The 19,340-nt window shown below is 54.4% G+C and overlaps 1 protein-coding gene across 1 annotated transcript; it reads right to left on the bottom strand.

Moving 5' to 3' along the window:
- Positions 1 to 10,426: 10,426 nt before the first annotated feature.
- dnlz (DNL-type zinc finger) lies at positions 10,427 to 14,781 on the bottom strand. Its single transcript, XM_070863345.1, has 3 exons — positions 14,518 to 14,781; positions 12,801 to 12,940; positions 10,427 to 11,619 (listed from the first exon to the last, which is right to left on the bottom strand). Exons 1-3 carry the CDS (start codon positions 14,746 to 14,748, stop codon positions 11,451 to 11,453), a joined length of 540 nt encoding a protein of 179 aa, XP_070719446.1. The 5' UTR covers positions 14,749 to 14,781; the 3' UTR covers positions 10,427 to 11,450.
- Positions 14,782 to 19,340: the final 4,559 nt, after the last annotated feature.

Below are 19,340 nucleotides of genomic sequence, written 5' to 3'. Positions count from 1 at the left end.
GAATCCCGGTCCCCGGCCGCGCGCCCGCCGCCTCCCCGCAACCAAACTTCCGCTGCCCTACACCCCGCCCTCGGCCGCAGCTGATTGGCCGCAAGCCTGGGTAGCCAGGAAATGCGGCCTTCTGTATGGCTGGCTCCGGTGTCAATCAAACGTCATGGTGTCGGCTGTCAAGCTCGGTTGAGCAGTGTGTAACCAACCAATAGAAGGTCCGGACCTGGGACATGTGATGTTCCGCCGCCATCTAAATGAGGCCGCGCCATCTTTGTAAAGGGGAACATCCGTCAGCTAAGGCACCGCCATCTTTGTAAAGGAGACGGGGTGGAAGATTATCTCCAAAAAGGGGGATTTGGCAACAAAAACGCAATGCTGGGATCATTACAAGTTTTAATTATTGTAAATGACTTGAATTCAGAAGTGGTCAACCTAGGAAGGGCACCAGAATCAGGAGAGGCAGCTCAGAAATTGCAGAATGAGTTTGACAAGATCTGCCAGTGGGCAGATTAAATTAATGGGCAAGGTAATGGAGCGAGAAAACAGACAACAATTTACGTTGATCTTCCGGATAAGGCATTAAACCGTATGACCTCTCATGTGGACGTAAAAGATCCCATGGCACTATTTTGAGGAAGAGCAGGGGAGTTCTCCCCGGTTTCCTGGCCAATATTTATCCCTCAATCAACATCACAAAAACAGATTATCTGGTCGTTATCTCAATGCTGTTTGTGGGAGCTTGCTGTGCCCAAACTGGCTTCCACGGTTCCTACATTACAACAGTGACTACACATCGAAAGTACTTCAGTGTCTATGAAGTGCTTTGGGACATCCTGAGATGCTGAAATGCGCTGTATAAATGCAAACCTTTCTTTTTGATACATCACCTTTCACAACCTCAGGACATCACCAACTGCTTCACAGACACTGAAGTACTTTTGAAGTGTAGTCACTGTTGTAATGTAAATGCGAGGTAGTACATCTTAGTACGAAGAATAAAGAGGCCACATATTCCTTTGAAAATAAGTGTCTAAATGGGGTAGAGGAACAGAGGGAGCTGGGGACAGATACAAATCACTAAAAGTAGCGATGCAGGTTAATAAGGTTAAAAAAGCAAACCAAGCACTGGGGTTCATTTCTAGAGGGATAGAAGTTATGTTAAAATTGTATGGAACCTTGGTTACAGCACACTTGGAGCACTGTGAACAGTTCTGGTCTCCATATTATAAATAAGTTAGAGAGGTACTGGAGAAGGTGCAAACATTTTTTACTAGACTGATACCAGAGCTGAGAGATTATACTTAACAGGGAAGATCGAACAGGCTGGGGCCCTTTTCTCAAAAAAAGAGAAACATAGAAACAAAGACATAGAAAAATAGGTGCAGGAGTAGGCCATTCGGCACTTCGAGCCTGCACCACCATTCAATAAGATCATGGCTGATCATTCCCTCAGTACCCCTTTCCTGCTTTCTCTCCATACCCCTTGATCCCTTTAGCCGTAAGGGCCATATCTAACTCCCTCTTGAATATATCCAATGAACTGGCATCAACAACTCTCTGTGGTAGGGAATTCCACAGGTTAACAACTCTCTGAGTGAAGAAGTTTCTCCTCATCTCAATCCTAAATGGCCTACCCCTTATCTTTAGACTATGTCCCCTGGTTCTGCACTTCCCCAACATCGGAAACATTCTTCCTGCATCTAACCTGTCCAGTCCCGTCAGAATTTTGTATGTTTCTATGATATCCCCTCTCATCCTTCTAAACTCCAATGAATAAAGGCCCAGTCGATCCAGTCCTCATATGTCAGTCCTGTCACCCCGGGAATCAGTTTCGTGAACCTTCGCTGCACTCCCTCAATAGCAAGAACGTCCTTCCTCAGATTAGGAGACCAATACTAACACAATATTCCAGGTGAGGCCTCACTAAGGCCCTGTACAACTGCAGTAAGACCTCCCTGCTCCTATACTCAAATCCCCTAGCTATGAAGGCCAACATATCATTTGCCTTCTTCACCGCCTGCTGTACCTGTATGCCAACTTTCAATGACTGATGTACCATGACACCCAAGTCTCATTGCACCTCCCCTTTTACTAATCTGTCACCATTCAGATAATATTCTGCCTTCGTGTTTTGCCACCAAAGTGGATAACCTCATATTTATCCACATTATACTGCATCTGCCATGCATTTGCTCACTCACCTAACCTGTCCAAATCACCCTGCAGCCTCTTAGTGTCCTCCTCACAGCTCACACCGCCACCCAGCTTAGTGTCATCTGCAAACTTGGAGATATTACACTCAATTCCTTTGTCTAAATCATTAATGTATATTGTAAAGAGCTGGGGTCCCAGCACTGAGCCCTGCGGCACTTCACTAGTCACTGCCTGCCATTCTGAAAAGGACCCGTTTATCCCGACTCTCTGCTTCCTGTCTGCCAACCAGTTCTCTATCCACGTCAGTACATTACCCCCAATATCTTTGTGCTTTAATTTTCCACACCAATCTCTTGAGTGGGACCTTGTCAAAAGCCTTTTGAAAGTCCAAATACACCACATCCACTGGTTCTCCCTTGTCCACTCTACCAGTTACATCCTCAAAAACTTCTAGAAGATTTGTCAAGCATGATTTCCCTTTCATAAATCCATGCTGACTTGGACCGATCCTGTCACTGCTTTCCAAATGCGCTGTTATTTCATCTTAAATAATTGATTCCAACATTTTCCGCACTACTGATGTCAGGCTAACCGGTCTATAATTCCCCGTTTTCTCTCTCCCTCCTTTTTTAAAAAGTGGTGTTACATTAGCTACCCTCCAGTCCATAGGAACTGATCCCGAGTCGATAGACTGAGAGATGACCTGATGGTCTTTAAGATTATGAAAGGGTTCGATAGGGTAGACATTTCTGGGCTGTAAATTCAAAGCAATTCTAGTAAAATGGTAGTCAAAGGGTAGGGCTGATTAGGGATCACAAAGGAGATCTTTTGGAGGCAAAGGATGTGGCTGATGTATAAAACGAGTACTTTAAATCTATCTTCACTAAAGAAGATGCTGTCAATGTCACAGTAAAGGAGGAGGTAGCAGAAAAATTGAATAGGATAAAAATAGATAAACTGCTGGCACCAAAACGTTGGCAGCATTCAAAGTAGAAAGGGCCAGTCCAGATGGGATGCATCCTAGGTTGTGAGGGAAGGGTGGAAAGAGCAGAGACTCTGTCCACAATATGGGGATGGTGCGAGAGGACTGGAGGATTGCAAATGTTACACCCCTGTTCAAAAAAAGGGGAGATAAAACACGGCAATTACAGGTCAGTCAGTCACGAGAGGACACCACCGGAGGTCGCGAGGATAAACGAGCATAGCACTGCAGCTTCCAGTGCTAGCTGCTACAAGTGTGTGACAGCTTCGAAGTGGGCGACTGGGTGACATCATCAAAACCCAGGTCGCCGTTTGGAACATGGGCAGGAACATCGGCGGGATGCAGGTACAGCGGAGGAACGGCGAGAGATCGGGGCGGGGGAGCGGCGAGAGATCGGGGGCGGAGGAGTATCGAGAGATCGGGGCGGGGGAGCGGCGAGAGATCGGGGGCGGAGGAGGGGCGAGAGATCGGGGGGCGGAGGAGCGGCGAGGGATCGGGGGCGGGGGAGCGGCGAGGGATCGGGGGCGGAGGAGTATCGAGAGATCGGGGCGGAGGAGCGGCGAGAGATCGGGGCGGAGGAGTATCGAGAGATCGGGGCGGAGGAGCGGCGAGGGATCGGGGGCGGAGGAGCGGCGAGGGATCGGGGGCGGAGGAGTATCGAGAGATCGGGGCGGAGGAGTATCGAGAGATCGGGGCGGAGGAGTATCGAGAGATCGGGGCGGAGGAGCGGCGAGGGATCGGGGGCGGAGGAGTATCGAGAGATCGGGGCGGAGGAGTATCGAGAGATCGGGGCGGAGGAGTATCGAGAGATCGGGGGGCGGAGGAGCGGCGAGGGATCGGGGCGGAGGAGCGGCGAGAGATCGGGGCGGAGGAGCGGCGAGAGATCGGGGCGGAGGAGTATCGAGAGATCGGGGGGCGGAGGAGTATCGAGAGATCGGGGCGGAGGAGCGGCGAGAGATCGGGGCGGAGGAGTATCGAGAGATCGGGGCGGAGGAGTATCGAGAGATCGGGGGGCGGAGGAGTATCGAGAGATCGGGGGGCGGAGGAGCGGCGAGAGATCGGGGCGGAGGAGCGGCGAGGGATCGGGGGCGGAGGAGGGGCGAGAGATCGGGGCGGAGGAGTATCGAGAGATCGGGGCGGAGGAGCGGCGAGAGATCGGGGCGGAGGAGGGGCGAGAGATCGGGGCGGAGGAGCGGCGAGAGATCGGGGCGGAGGAGCGGCGAGAGATCGGGGCTGAGGAGCGGCGAGAGATCGGGGAGGAGGAGCGGCGAGAGATCGGGGCGGAGGAGCGGCGAGAGATCGGGGCGGAGGAGCGGCGAGAGATCGGGGCGGAGGAGGGGCGAGAGATCGGGGGGGAGGAGGGGCGAGGGATCGGGGGGAGGAGGGGCGAGGGATCGGGGCGGACGAGCGGCGAGGGATCGGGGCGGAGGAGGGGCGAGAGATCGGGGCGGAGGAGTATCGCGAGATCGGGGCGGAGGAGTATCGAGAGATCGGGGCGGAGGAGCGGTGAGAGATCGGGGCGGAGGAGGGGCGAGAGATCGGGGCGGAGGAGGGGCGAGAGATCGGGGCGGAGGAGCGGCGAGAGATCGGGGCGGAGGAGCGGCGAGAGATCGGGGCGGAGGAGCGGCGAGAGATCGGGGGCGGAGGAGCGGCGAGAGATCGGGGCGGAGGAGGGGCGAGAGATCGGGGGCGGAGGAGTATCGAGAGATCGGGGCGGAGGAGCGGCGAGAGATCGGGGCGGAGGAGCGGCGAGAGATCGGGGCTGAGGAGCGGCGAGAGATCGGGGAGGAGGAGCGGCGAGAGATCGGGGCGGAGGAGCGGCGAGAGATCGGGGCGGAGGAGGGGCGAGGGATCGGGGGGGAGGAGGGGCGAGGGATCGGGGCGGAGGAGGGGCGAGCGATCGGGGCGGAGGAGTATCGAGAGATCGGGGCGGAGGAGGGGCGAGAGATCGGGGCGGAGGAGTATCGCGAGATCGGGGCGGAGGAGCGGCGAGAGATCGGGGCGGAGGAGCGGCGAGAGATCGGGGCGGAGGAGTATCGAGAGATCGGGGCGGAGGAGCGGCGAGAGATCGGGGCGGAGGAGCGGCGAGAGATCGGGGCGGAGGAGTATCGAGAGATCGGGGCGGAGGAGTATCGAGAGATCGGGGCGGAGGAGTATCGAGAGATCTGGGCGGAGGAGCGGCGAGAGATCGGGGCGGAGGAGCGGCGAGAGATCGGGGCGGAGGAGCGGCGAGAGATCGGGGCGGAGGAGTATCGAGAGATCGGGGCGGAGGAGCGGCGAGAGATCGGGGCGGAGGAGGGGCGAGAGATCGGGGCGGAGGAGCGGCGAGGGATCGGGGCGGAGGAGGGGCGAGAGATCGGGGCGGAGGAGCGGCGAGAGATCGGGGCGGAGGAACGGCGAGAGATCGGGGCGGAGGAGGGGCGAGAGATCGGGGCGGAGGAGTATCGAGAGATCGGGACGGAGGAGTATCGAGAGATCGGGGCGGAGGAGCGGGGAGAGATCGGGGCGGAGGAGCGGGGAGAGATCGGGGCGGAGGAGGGGCGAGAGATCGGGGCGGAGGAGCGGCGAGAGATCGGGGCGGAGGAGGGGCGAGAGATCGGGGCGGAGGAGTATCGAGGGATCGGGGCGGAGGAGTATCGAGAGATCGGGGCGGAGGAGTATCGAGAGATCGGGGCGGAGGAGTATCGAGAGATCGGGGCGGAGGAGTATCGAGAGATCGGGGCGGAGGAGGGGCGAGAGATCGGGGCGGAGGAGTATCGAGGGATCGGGGCGGAGGAGCGGCGAGAGATCGGGGCGGAGGAGCGGCGAGGGTTCGGGGCGAGAGATCGGGGCGGAGGAGCGGCGAGGGTTCGGGCGGAGGAGGGGCGAGAGATCGGGGCGGAGGAGCGGCGAGAGATCGGGGCGGAGGAGCGGCGAGGGTTCGGGGCGGAGGGGCGAGAGATCGGGGCGGAGGAGCGGCGAGAGATCGGGGCGGAGAAGGGCGAGAGATCGGGGCGGAGGAGGGTCGAGAGATCGGGGCGGAGGAGCGGCAAGAGATCTGGGCGGAGGAGCGGCGAGAGATCGGGGCGGAGGAGTGGCAAGAGATCGGGGCGGAGGAGGGGCGAGAGATCGGGGCGGAGGAGGGGCGAGAGATCGGGGCGGAGGAGCGGCGAGAGATCGTGGCGGAGGAGCGGAGAGGGTTCGGGGCGGAGGAGGGGCGAGAGATCGGGGCGGAGGAGTGGCAAGAGATCGGGGCGGAGGAGCGGCGAGAGATCGGGGCGGAGGAGCGGCGAGAGATCGGGGCGGAGGAGTATCGAGAGATCGGGGCGGAGGAGGGGCGAGAGATCGGGGCGGAGGAGTATCGAGAGATCGGGGCGGAGGAGTATCGAGAGATCGGGGCGGAGGAGTATCGAGAGATCGGGGCGGAGGAGTATCGAGAGATCGGGGCGGAGGAGTATCGAGAGATCGGGGCGGAGGAGGGGCGAGAGATCGGGGCGGAGGAGGGGCGAGAGATCGGGGCGGAGGAGGGGCGAGAGATCGGGGCGGAGGAGGGGCGAGAGATCGGGGCGGAGGAGTATCGAGGGATCGGGGCGGAGGAGTATCGAGAGATCGGGGCGGAGGAGCGGCGAGAGATCGGGGCGGAGGAGTATCGAGAGATCGGGGCGGAGGAGTATCGAGAGATCGGGGCGGAGGAGCGGCGAGAGATCGGGGCGGAGGAGTATCGAGAGATCGGGGCGGAGGAGCGGCGAGAGATCAGGGCGGAGGAGTATCGAGAGATCGGGGCGGAGGAGTATCGAGAGATCGGGGCGGAGGAGGGTCGAGATCGGGGCGGAGGAGTATTGAGAGATCGGGGCGGAGGAGGGTCGAGATCGGGGCGGAGGAGCGGCGAGAGATCGGGGCGGAGGAGTATCGAGAGATCGGGGCGGAGGAGCGGCGAGAGATCGGGGCGGAGGAGGGTCGAGAGATCGGGGTGGAGGAGTATCGAGAGATCGGGGCGGAGGAGTATCGAGAGATCGGGGCGGAGGAGTATCGAGAGATCGGGGCGGAGGAGTATCGAGAGATCGGGGCGGAGGAGGGTCGAGAGATCGGGGCGGAGGAGTATCGAGAGATCGGGGCGGAGGAGTATCGAGAGATCGGGGCGGAGGAGCGGCGAGAGATCGGGGCGGAGGAGCGGTGAGAGATCGTGGCAGAGAATGTTTGTGGCGGAGGAGCGGCGAGAGATCGTGGAGGAGGAGCGGGAAGGTCGGGGCGGAGGAGCGGTGAGAGATCGTGGCAGAGAATGTTTGTGGCGGAGGAGCGGTGAGAGATCCTGGTGGAGATGTGGCGAATGTTTATGGCGGAGGTGCGGCGAATGAAGGTACGGGGCCCCAAAGAACCGAGAGCCCAGGGGCAGCACGGACCAGCCCACACTGCGATATGTGAGCGCACTGGGTCCGTGCAGCAGAGCAGGTCTCCAGTCGTCCTGGTTAACCCTTGCCCCTGGACCAAGACCTCGCTCTGTCAAGCCCCGTGTGGTGGCTGGTGTGCAACGGTCACCCCACGTTAAAACAATCCACACACAGGCATCTTCCACCCTTCAATTGGAGTTCAGGACCTGGATCATCGTGTCCTTCATTGAAACATCTCGTGTGGAAGCAAGTCATCCTCGTTCGAGGGACTGCCCATGATGATGATATAATGGTGATGGTGTGAAAACTGAGACAATAATCCCAGACAAAAGTATTTGTCACTTGGAAAAATATAAGTTAATGATTGACAGCCAGCACAGACTTGTTAAAGGCAAATCAGGTTTAACTAACTTGACTGAGTTCTTTGATAAAGTAACAGAGAGGGTTGATGAGGTTAGTACAGTTGATGTTGTGTATATGGACTTTCAAAAGGCATTGACAAAGTGTCACATAAAATAGACCTGTAAGCAAAATTAAAGCCCGTGGGATTAGAGGGGCACTGGCAGCTTGGGTACAAAACTAGCTGAGGGACAGAAAGCAGATAGTGATGAACGGTTGTTTTTCAGGGAGTATACAGTGGTCAGGGGTCAGTATTAGGACCACTGCTCTTTTTGATATATATTAATGACCTGGACTTATATATACAGGGCACAATTGCAAAGTTTGCAGATGACATGAACCTCGTAAATGTAGTAAACAATGAGGAGGGAACAGTAACATAATGGTTAAGTTACCAGAGGCCTGGACTTATAATCCAGAGACAAGAGTTCAAATCCCACCATGGCAACTGGGGAATTTAAATTCAGTTAAATAAATTGGGAATAAAAAGCTAGTATCTGTAATGGTGACCATGAAACTACCAGATTGTTGTTTAAAAAAAAACCTCTGGTTCACTAATGTCCCTTTAGGGATAGGAAATCTGCCCCCTTACCCGGTCTGGCCTATATGTGACTCCAGTCCCACAGCAAGGTGGTTGACTCTTAACTGCTCTCTGAAATGGCCCAGCGAGACACTCAGTTGTAACAAACCGCTACAAGAAACAATACTAATGTCCTCCATCACCATCCCTGGGCATGTCCCGTCCCATCCATCTTCACACTGAGGACACTCTCTGTCATGTTATGTGACACTATCACTGTGCTCAATGGGATAGCTTCAGAGCAGATCTAGCAGCTGAAAACTGGGCATCCATGAGGGGCTGTGGGCCATCAGCAGAATTGTATTCCACCACAATCTGTAACCTCATGGCCCAGTATAACCATTACCATCAAGCCAGGGGACCAACCCTGAGTCAGTGCAGAGGAGCAGTACCAGGTGTACCAACCTGGGCAAGCTACAACACATGCATGCTAAACAGCGGAAGCAGCATGCTAATAAACAGAGCTAAGCGATCCCACAATCAATAAATGCTGGCCTTGCCAGCAAAGCTTACATCCCAGAACAAATAAAATAAAAAGGATAGAAACATACTTCAGGAGGACATAGACAGGCTGGTGAAATGAGCAAACACATGGCAGATGAAATTTAAAGTATAAGTGTGGAAAGACTTGCATTTATATAGCTCCTTTCATGACCACCAGATGTCTCAAAGCTCTTTACAGCCAATGAAGTACTTTTGGAATATAGTCACTGTTGTAATGTGGGAAATGCGGCAGCCAACTTGTGCACAGCAAGCTCCCACACACAGCACTGTGATAATGAGCAGATATATTTTTATTATGTTGATTGAGGGATAAATATTGGCCCCAGGACACTGGGGAATAACTCCCCTGCTCTTCTTCAAAGTACTCCACCTGAGAGAGCAGACGGGGCCTCGGTTTAAAGTCTCATCCGAAAGTGTGAAGTGATGCATTTTAGGAGGTAGAATGAGAAGTATAAACTAAAGCATACAATTTTAAAGGGGGGCGTAGGAACAAAGATGTTTGTGCACTAATCTTTGAAAATGGCAGGACAAGTTGCAAAGTCTGTTTAAAAAAAGCATCTGCGATCCTTGGCTTTATAAATATAAACTGGTTGGGCCTCATCAGCTGGAGTATTGTGTCCAATTCTGGGCCCTGCACTTTCGGAAGGATGTGAAGCCTTTGGAGAGGGTGCGGAGATTAACCAGAGTGGTCTCAGGGATGAGGGACTTCAGTTATGTAGAGGGACTGGAGAAGCTGGGATTGTTCTCCTTGGAGCAGAGAAGGTTATGGGGAGATTTAATAGAGGTGTTCAAAATCATGAGGGGTTTTGATGGAGTAAATCGGGAGAGACTGTTCGCAGTCTCCAGGAGGGTCAGTAACCAGAGGAACACAGATTGAAGATAATTGGCAAAAGAACCAGAGGGGGAAGGAGAAATGTTTCACGTTGTGACTTATGATCTGGAATGCAGAGACATCAAGTGCAGGAGTTTGCAGGGCTTGGGGAAAGAGCAGGGGAGGTCTTTCACAGAGCCGGCACAGGCACGTTGGGCCAAATGGCCTCCTTCTGTGCCATATGATTCTATAACAGTGGAGAATAGAACAAAACATGCCAGGGCAAAAGGAGATTGGGAAATCCACAGATCGGCTCGAATTGTAGGAGGGGGCCATGACTCCCAAGCAACAGTTTGGAGGGCAGAGTACTGCAGGATGAATGAATGTATATGGCAGCTCCAAACTCGTGTTAGGACTGGAGATACAAAGGATGGGATCCGAACACACGTTACAATACGGATAGATAGCTGGAAAATCCGAGCTCAGCTGATGTAGGAACTCTGGGTTTTAACGTACGATCGATATTTAGCAGAGATTCCGAGTAAGAAGATATTTGGCCAACAGCCGCAATGCAATGTTAGTTAAAGACTATTTAACTCCCAGCTTAGCGGAGATCAAGACATGAACGGCAACACAAATTTGTATCTCATGCGCGATTTTATTCCAACTCTGCACAATAATCACAGATTGTACAGTAACAGAGTTCAGATGTCACCCCAATCATCCTTGTGTTCAAATCCCTCCAGGGCCTTGCCCCTCCCTATCTCTGGAACCTCCTCCAGCCCCACGACTCCTCGAAATCTCTGCACTCCTCCAATTCTGGCCTCTTGCGCATCCCCGATTTTAATCGCTCCACCATTGGCGGTCGTGCCTTCAGCTGCCTGGGCCCCGAGCTCTCGCAGTCCCTCCCTATACCTCTCCGCCTCCTCCTTTAAGACGCTCCTTAAAACCTGCCTTATGTGGCTCGGTGTCAAATTTTGTTTGATAACACTCCTTTGGGACGTTTTATTACGATAAAGGCGCTGTATAAATGCAAGTTGTTGTTGAGTGTGGCATAACTCAGTCAGCATTAGAGACTCCAGGCCTCATCTGGAGTCAGCTTGATATTACACAACGCTGCTTGGTTTGAGGATTACGCTGCGTGCCATATGACCCAGCCACTGATGGAGTCAGAGTGCTCGCTGTTTAAATCTATGGGATTAGGAAAGAGGCTTCAAGATTCCTCATCTTAGAAAGAGTTGCACCATTGGATAAAATTAAATCCTATCTGCTCTGATGTGGTCCTTCTCGTTCCTCTTACAATAGGCACGGCCTCTTGTAGTCATTGCAGACAACTGGTGAATGGACGTAGCTACTCACAGATATCCTGCCCTGAATTGGCTTCACCAACAGGTGTCTATTTAAAAAAAAAAGAACATTTCTATGCCTTTAGAAAATTATATCTGGTTTGCACGGAGTAATTTCTCCCCAGAATTCACCTAATGTGTGCGTGGGCGACATGTATCGAATTGGGCTGCAATTATTGCAGTATATTTGTGGACGATTTTATCCCTCCTGTGGAACCTCCCGCGGACCAGCTAAACAGGAAGGTATAGGACCTGGCTATTCCCGGGTCCCCATCGCTGTTCTCCTGTATCAAGACCTTCCATGCCGTAGATGGCATTAGGGTTTAGGTTGTTCTCCAGAGCCCAGGGATTCCCTGCATTTGTCCCCTTCACATAATTCTCCAGGTTTGTTGCCAACAATTCCCTCTGTGGTAATCTCCAGCGAGTCTTCACCAACCACACGTTGAACCTTCTCACCTCTTGCAGCCAGTATTTCTTCAATATTCCTGACAACACCAATGACAAGGATATTTTTAAGTTTTAAAAAATACACTTTGTAAACTTTTAACATTTAAAAAGAAAGTTTTAGATTTATATAGCACCTTTTACGACCACTGAACGCCTAAAAGCACTTTATAGTCAATGAAGTACTTTTATAGTTGTCACTGTTGTAATGTGGAAAACACGGCAGCCACTGTGTACAGCAAGCTCCCACAAACAGCAACGTAATAATGACCAAATAATTAGTGTTAGTAATGTTGATTGAGGGATAAATATTGGCCAGGACACTGGGGATAATTCCCTTGCTGCTAGAACATAACAATATAAGAATAGGGGCAGGAGCCGGCCATTTGCCCCTCGAGCCTGCTCCACCATTCAATAAGATCATGGCTGAACTGATGTTCTTTGAAATAATGCCATGGGATCTTTTACATCCACCTGAGAGGGCCTCAGTTTAATGTCTCATCAGAAAGACGACTCTTCAGACAGTGCAGCACTCCCTCAGTACTGCCCCCCCCCCGACAGTGCGGCGCTCCCTCAGGACTGCCCCTCCGACAGTGCGGCACTCCTTCAGTACTGCCCCTCCGACAGTGCGGCACTCCCTCAGTACTGCCCCTCCGACAGTACAGCACTCTCTCAGTACTGCCCCTCCGACAGTACAGCACTCCCTCAGTACTGCCCCTCCGACAGTGCAGCACTCCCTCAGTACTGCCCCTCCGACAGTGCGGCGCTCCCTCAGTACTGCCCCTCCGACAGTGCAGCGCTCCCTCAGTACTGCCCCTCCGACAGTGCAGCACTCCCTCAGTACTGCCCCTCCGACAGTGCAGCACCCCCTCAGTACTGCCCCTCCGACAGTGCAGCGCTCCCGCAGGACTGCACTGGAGTGTCAGCCTGGATTTATGTGCTCAAGTCCCTAAAGTGCCTTTCCAGGCAGTGCATTCCCGATCACAGCGTACTGTTGAAAACAATTCTCATCCTCTCTCTCCTCCGCCCCCCCCCCCCCCCCCGGTTCTTTTGCCCATTATCTTAAATCTGTCCTCTGATTACCGACTCTCTTGCCAGTGAAAACACTGTCTCGCTAAGTGCAGATGTAATATATGGTTGAGAGTTACATGGCAAAGCGGAGATCATTGTTAAATATAATTCCACAGAGTTAACCAAACACAGAGCATTAAACGCGACTTACTTTTTCCCATCAAGGTCTGAAAACCATCCCAAATTGTCTGCGATGATGTGGTGATTGTTACATCCAGGACACGTTACGATGACCACCCCATTGTGATAGGCAAGCTTGGAGATCTTCTTTGTGGACCTAGTGTTGCACACCTGAAACAAGATAAAATGCTCGTCTGCACGGCAAGGGGGGTCGCCCATGTACCTGCTTGCATCATTGTTCTGCCTGGCTCTGTTTGCAAACTTGCCCTGCCCCCCACCACCCCCACAGGCTGGAAGCTGCCACACAGCACAGGCAATCTCTGCACTGCGCTCTCTGAGGCCACAGCAGCAACACCGAGGGCGATTCTGTGCACAAGTTGTCCTGAACAACTCGGGAGTCGGAGAGGAATTTTCCATTCCCTCCCCCTGCCCCCAAATTGCGGGGGGGTTTTTTGTCTCTCCCGAGAGTTTATCGTCTCCGGGTGCATTGTGATGTAAGAGGCATCCTAACTGTGTGGGACATGTTGGCTGGACCAGTAAATCATGTCCTGTTATTTGCTGTACGTACTGCACGGTGACTAGTTATACTGACCCAAGCTTAGCCTCACATATCCATGCCCAGTGCTCCCTGTAATCTGTGCTTTGCTCTGCGAGGACTGTTACTTTTAATGTCTGGTCCTTTTAATTTTCTGCGCACAAAAACATAAGAAAATAGGAGCAGGTCCCTCGAGCCATTCAATAAGATCATGGCTGATCTGATCTTGGCCTCAATTCCACTTCCCTGCCCGCTCCCCATAACCCACGACTCCCTTCTCATTCAAAAATCTGTATCTCCACCTTAAATATATTCAGTAAGTGTGTGGTATTTACAATGTAAAAGCCCACGAGCGGACTGCATGGGACCTTCGAGATTACCGTGTGGCCGAGCACCTTACAGGGGAACATTGTCCACGACTCCCCTCTGCTCTCCGAACCTTGCTTTCTAAAAACACAAAGCAACAGCAGAGGGGAGGCTGAGGAGTCACCTGTCAGTCAACAAACAACGCTTGGGGAACCCCAAAAACTGTTAAAGCCTTGCATTTCTATAGCGCCTTTCATAACGTCTCAAAGCACTTTACAGCCAATGAAGTACTTTTGGAGTGTAGTCCCTGTTGTAATGTGGGAAACGCGGCGGTCAATGTGCGCACAGCAAGCTCCCACACACAGCGATGTGATAATGAGCAGAGAATGTGTTACTGATGTTGGTTCAGGGATAAATATTGGCCCCAGGATCTTTTACACCACACAAGAGACCAGACCGGACCTCGGTTTAACGTCTCATCCGACTGACGGCCCCTCCGACAGTGCGGCACTCCCTCAGTACTACCCTCCGACAGTGCAGCACTCCCTCAGTACTACCCTCCGACAGTGCGGCACTCCCTCAGTACTGCCCCTCCGACAGTGCGGCACTCCCTCAGTACTGCCCCTCCGACAGTGCGGCACTCCCTCAGTACTGCCCCTCCGACAGTGCAGCACTCCCTCAGTACTGCCCCTCCGACAGTGCGGGGCTCCCTCAGTACTGCCCCTCTGACAGTGCGGGGCTCCCTCAGTACTGCCCCTCCGACAGTGCGGCACTCCCTCAGTACTGCCCCTCCGACAGTACAGCACTCCCTCAGTACTGCCCCTCCGACAGTGCAGCACTCCCTCAGTACTGTCCCTCCGACAGTGCGGCGCTCCCTCAGTACCGCCCCCTGGGCCCAAGGCCTCACCTTGCAGGTGTAGACCAGCCGGTAGTGGGTGACCTGAGCCTGGGCCTGGGCCCGGGGCCCCCGGCCGGTGGAAAGGCGGCTGCCCGGGGCTGAAGCCGGGACCAGGCCGGGTGCGAGGAGGCCCCGCGGAGGCCCGAGTGCCGAACACCCCCGGCCCGAGGCCGCTCCCAGCAGCCGGGGGATGGCGGCTGCTGCTTTCCCCAAGCGGCCGAACACGGCTCGCAGGCTCATGGCCCGCAGCTAGGCCGCAGCTCGGTTACTATGGAAACATTTCCGGACGGCCAGCTTCCGGCCGAGGCGCCTCGCGTCACTTCCGCTTGGCGTGGCACAATGGGCCGAATGGCCTCTGCCTCCAGTCCCTCTGCCTCCAGTCCCTCTGCCTCCAGTCCCTCAGTCCCTCTGCCTCCAGTCCCTCTGCCCTCAGTCCCTCTGCCTCCAGTCCCTCAGTCCCTCTGCCTCCAGTCCCTCTGCCTCCAGTCCCTCAGTCCCTCTGCCTCCAGTCCCTCTGCCTCCAGTCCCTCAGCCTCCAGTCCCTCTGTCTCCAGTCCCTCAGTCCCTCTGCCTCCAGTCCCTCTGTCTCCAGTCCCTCAGTCCCTCTGCCTCCAGTCCCTCTGTCTCCAGTCCCTCAGTCCCTCTGCCTCCAGTCCCTCTGTCTCCAGTCCCTCTGCCTCCAGTCCCTCAGTCCCTCTGCCTCCAGTCCCTCTGCCCTCAGTCCCTCTGCCTCCAGTCCCTCAGTCCCTCTGCCTCCAGTCCCTCTGCCTCCAGTCCCTCAGTCCCTCTGCCTCCAGTCCCTCTGCCTCCAGTCCCTCAGTCCCTCTGCCTCCAGTCCCTCTGCCCTCAGTCCCTCTGCCTCCAGTCCCTCAGTCCCTCTGTCTCCAGTCCCTCTGCCTCCAGTCCCTCTGCCTCCAGTCCCTCAGTCCCTCTGTCTCCAGTCCCTCTGTCTCCAGTCCCTCAGTCCCTCTGCCTCCAGTCCCTCTGTCTCCAGTCCCTCTGCCTCCAGTCCCTCAGTCCCTCTGCCTCCAGTCCCTCTGTCTCCAGTCCCTCTGCCTCCAGTCCCTCAGTCCCTCTGCCTCCAGTCCCTCTGTCTCCAGTCCCTCTGCCCTCAGTCCCTCTGCCTCCAGTCCCTCAGTCCCTCTGCCTCCAGTCCCTCAGTCCCTCTGTCTCCAGTGCCTCTGCCTCCAGTCCCTCAGTCCCTCTGCCTCCAGTCCCTCTGTCTCCAGTGCCTCTGCCTCCAGTCCCTCAGTCTCCAGTCCCTCTGCCTCCAGTCCCTCAGTCTCCAGTCCCTCTGCCTCCAGTCCCTCAGTCCCTAGTCCCTCAGTCCCTCTGCCTCCAGTCCCTCTGCCTCCAGTCCCTCAGTCCCTCTGCCTCCAGTCCCTCAGTCCCTCTGTCTCCAGTCCCTCTGCCTCCAGTCCCTCTGTCTCCAGTCCCTCTGCCTCCAGTCCCTCAGTCCCTCTGTCTCCAGTCCCTCTGCCTCCAGTCCCTCTGTCTCCAGTCCCTCTGTCTCCAGTGCCTCTGCCTCCAGTCCCTCTGCCTCCAGTCCCTCAGTCCCTCTGTCTCCAGTCTCTCTGTCTCCAGTCCCTCTGCCTCCAGTCCCTCAGTCCCTCTGCCTCCAGTCCCTCTGTCTCCAGTCCCTCTGCCTCCAGTCCCTCTGTCTCTAGTCCCTCTGTCTGCCTCCAGTCCCTCTGTCTCCAGTCCCTCTGTCTCCAATCCCTCTGTCTGCCTCCAGTCCCTCTGTCTCCAGTCCCTCTGTCTCCAGTCCCTCTGTCTCCAATCCCTCTGCCTCCAGTCCCTCTGTCTCTAGTCCCTCTGTCTCCAGTCCCTCTGTCTGCCTCCAGTCCCTCTGCCTCCAATCCCTCTGCCTCCAATCCCTCTGTCTCTAGTCCCTCTGTCTCCAGTCCCTCTATCTGCCTCCAGTCCCTCTGTCTCCAATCCCTCTGTCTCCAATCCCTCTGTCTGCCTCCAGTCCCTCTGTCTCCAGTCCCTCTGTCTGCCTCCAGTCCCTCTGTCTGCCTCCAGTCCCTCTGCCTCCAATCCCTCTGCCTCCAGCCCCTCTGCCTCCAGTTCCTCTGCCTCCAGTCCCTCTGTCGGGGAGAACATGTGGTTTGGGGGAACTATTGCAATATTTAGCACAAAAAAATGATGTGGTTGAGTCCCAATGTGCTGGGCATCAAGAATAAAAATAAAGACTTGCATTTCTGTAGCGCCTATCACCACCTCAGCATGTCCCAAAGCACTTTACAGCCAATGAAGTACTTTTGGAGTGTGGTCCCTGTTGTAATGTAACCAACACAGCAACCAATGTGTGCACAGCAAGCTCCCGCACAGCAAGCTCCCACACAGCAATGTGACAATGACCAGATAATTGGTTCTTAGTGACATTGATTCAGGGATAAATATTGGCCCCAGGACAACAACAACTTGTGTTTATATAGCGCCTTTAACATAGTGCAACGTCCCAAGGCAGAGCTCAGGAGGATTATGAGATTAAAAAATTTGACACCGAGCCGTCTAAGTAGAAATTAGCGCAGGTGCCCAAAAGCTTGGTCAAAGAGGGATATTTTAAGGAGCGTCTTGAAGGCGGAGAGGTTTAGGGAGGGAGTTCCAGAGCTTGGGGCCCAGGCAATAGAAAGCACAGCCACCGATGGTTATGTGATTATAATCAGGGATGCTCAGGAGGGCAGAATTAGAGGAGCGCAAATATGTCGGGGGGGGTGGGTGGGGTTCTGGGGCTGGAGGAGGTTACAGAAATAGGGAGGGGCGAGGCCATGGATAGATTTGAAAATAAGGATGATAATTTTGAAATCGAATCGTTGCTTAACCGGGAGCCAATGTAGGTCAGCGAGCACAGGGGGTGATGGGTGAGTGGGACTGGGTGTGAGTTAGGACACAGGGCAGTGAGCACAGGGGGTGATGGGTGAGCGGGACTCGGTGTGAGTTAGGACACAGGGCAGTGAGCACAGGGGTGATGGGTGAGCGGGACTCGGTGTGAGTTAGGACACGGGTCAGTGAGCACAGGGGGTGATGGGTGAGCGGGACTGGGTGCGAGTTAGGACACAGGGCAGTGAGCACAGGGGTGATGGGTGAGCGGGACTCGGTGTGAGTTAGGACACGGGTCAGTGAGCACAGGGGGTGATGGGTGAGTGGGACTGGGTGCGAGTTAGGACACAGGGCAGTGAGCACAGGGGTGATGGGTGAGCGGGACTCGGTGTGAGTTAGGACACGGGTCAGTGAGCACAGGGGGTGATGGGTGAGCGGGACTCGGTGTGAGTTAGGACACGGGTCAGTGAGCACAGGGGGTGATGGGTGAGCAGGACTTGGTGCGAGTTAGGACACGGGTCAGTGAGCACAGGGGGTGATGGGTGAGCGGGACTCGGTGCGAGTTAGGACACGGGCAGTGAGCACAGGGGTGATGGGTGAGCGGGACTCGGTGTGAGTTAGGACACAGGCAGCCGAGTTTTGGATCACCTCTAGTTTACCTGGACACCAGGGAAAACTCCACTGCTCTTCTTCGAAATAGTGCCATGGGATCTTTTATGTCCACCTGAGAGAGCAGACAAGGTCTTGGTTTAACGTCTCATCCGAAAGACGGATAGAATTGAATAGAAGTGATTCAAGCAGTAATAGTTAGTTGTTGTTCTGAAAAGGGAGGGAGAACAGCCAGTTGTCGTGGTGCACATTGGTACCAACGATATAGGTAAAAAAAGGATGAGGTCCTACGAAACGAATTTAAGGAGCTAGGAGCTAAATTAAAAAGTAGGACCTCAAAAGTAGTAATCTCGGGATTGCTACCAGTGCCACGTGCGAGTCAGAGTAGGAATCACAGGATAGCGCAGATGAATACGTGGCTTGAGCAGTGGTGCAGCAGGGAGGGATTCAAATTCCTGGGGCATTGGAACCGGTTCTGGGGGAGGTGGGACCAGTACAAACCGGACAGTCTGCACCTGGGCAGGACTGGAACCAATGTCCTAGGGGGAGTGTTTGCTAGTGCTGTTGGGGAGGAGTTAAACTAATATGGCAGGGGGATGGGAACCAATGCAGGGAGACAGAGGGAAATAAAATGGAGACAGAAGCAAAAGACAGAAAGGAGATGAGTAAAAGTGGAGGGCAGAGAAACCCAAGGCAAAAAACAAAAAGGGCCACTTTGCAACAACATTCTAAAGGGTCTAAGTGTGTTAAAAAGACAAGCCTGAAGGCTCTGTGCCTCAATGCGAGGAGTATTCGGAATAAGGTGGATGAATTAACTGTGCAGATAGCAGTTAACGGGTATGATGTGATTGGCATCACAGAGACATGGCTCCAGGGTGACCAAGGCTGGGAACTCAATATCCAGGGGTATTCAACATTTAGGAAGGATCGACAGAAAGGAAAAGGAGGCGGGGTGGCGTTGCTGGTTAAAGAGGAAATTAATACAATAGTAAGGAGGGACATTAGCCTGGATGATGTGAGATCGGTATGGTGCAGCTGCGGAATACCAAAGGAGCTAGTGGGAGTTGTGTACAGACCTCCAAACAGTAGTAGTGATGTTGGGGAGGGCATCAAACAGGAAATTAGGGATGTGTGCAATAAAGGTGCAGCAGTTATAATGGGTGACTTTAATATGCAAATAGATTGGGCTAGCCAAACTGGAAGCAATACGGAGGAGGAGGATTTCCTGGAGTGCATAAGGGATGGTTTTCTAGACCAATATGTCGAGGAACCAACTAGGGGGGAGGCCATCTTAGACTGGGTGTTGTGTAATGAGAGAGGATTAATTAGCAATCTCATTGTGCGAGGCCCCTTGGGGAAGAGTGACCATAATATGGTGGAATTCTGCATTAGGATGG

This window comes from Pristiophorus japonicus, chromosome 20, assembly GCF_044704955.1.
Source record: "Pristiophorus japonicus isolate sPriJap1 chromosome 20, sPriJap1.hap1, whole genome shotgun sequence".
Lineage (NCBI taxonomy): Eukaryota > Metazoa > Chordata > Chondrichthyes > Pristiophoridae > Pristiophorus > Pristiophorus japonicus.
Note: the sequence above shows the minus strand (reverse complement) of the source record. Positions and strands in the feature narration are given on the sequence as shown.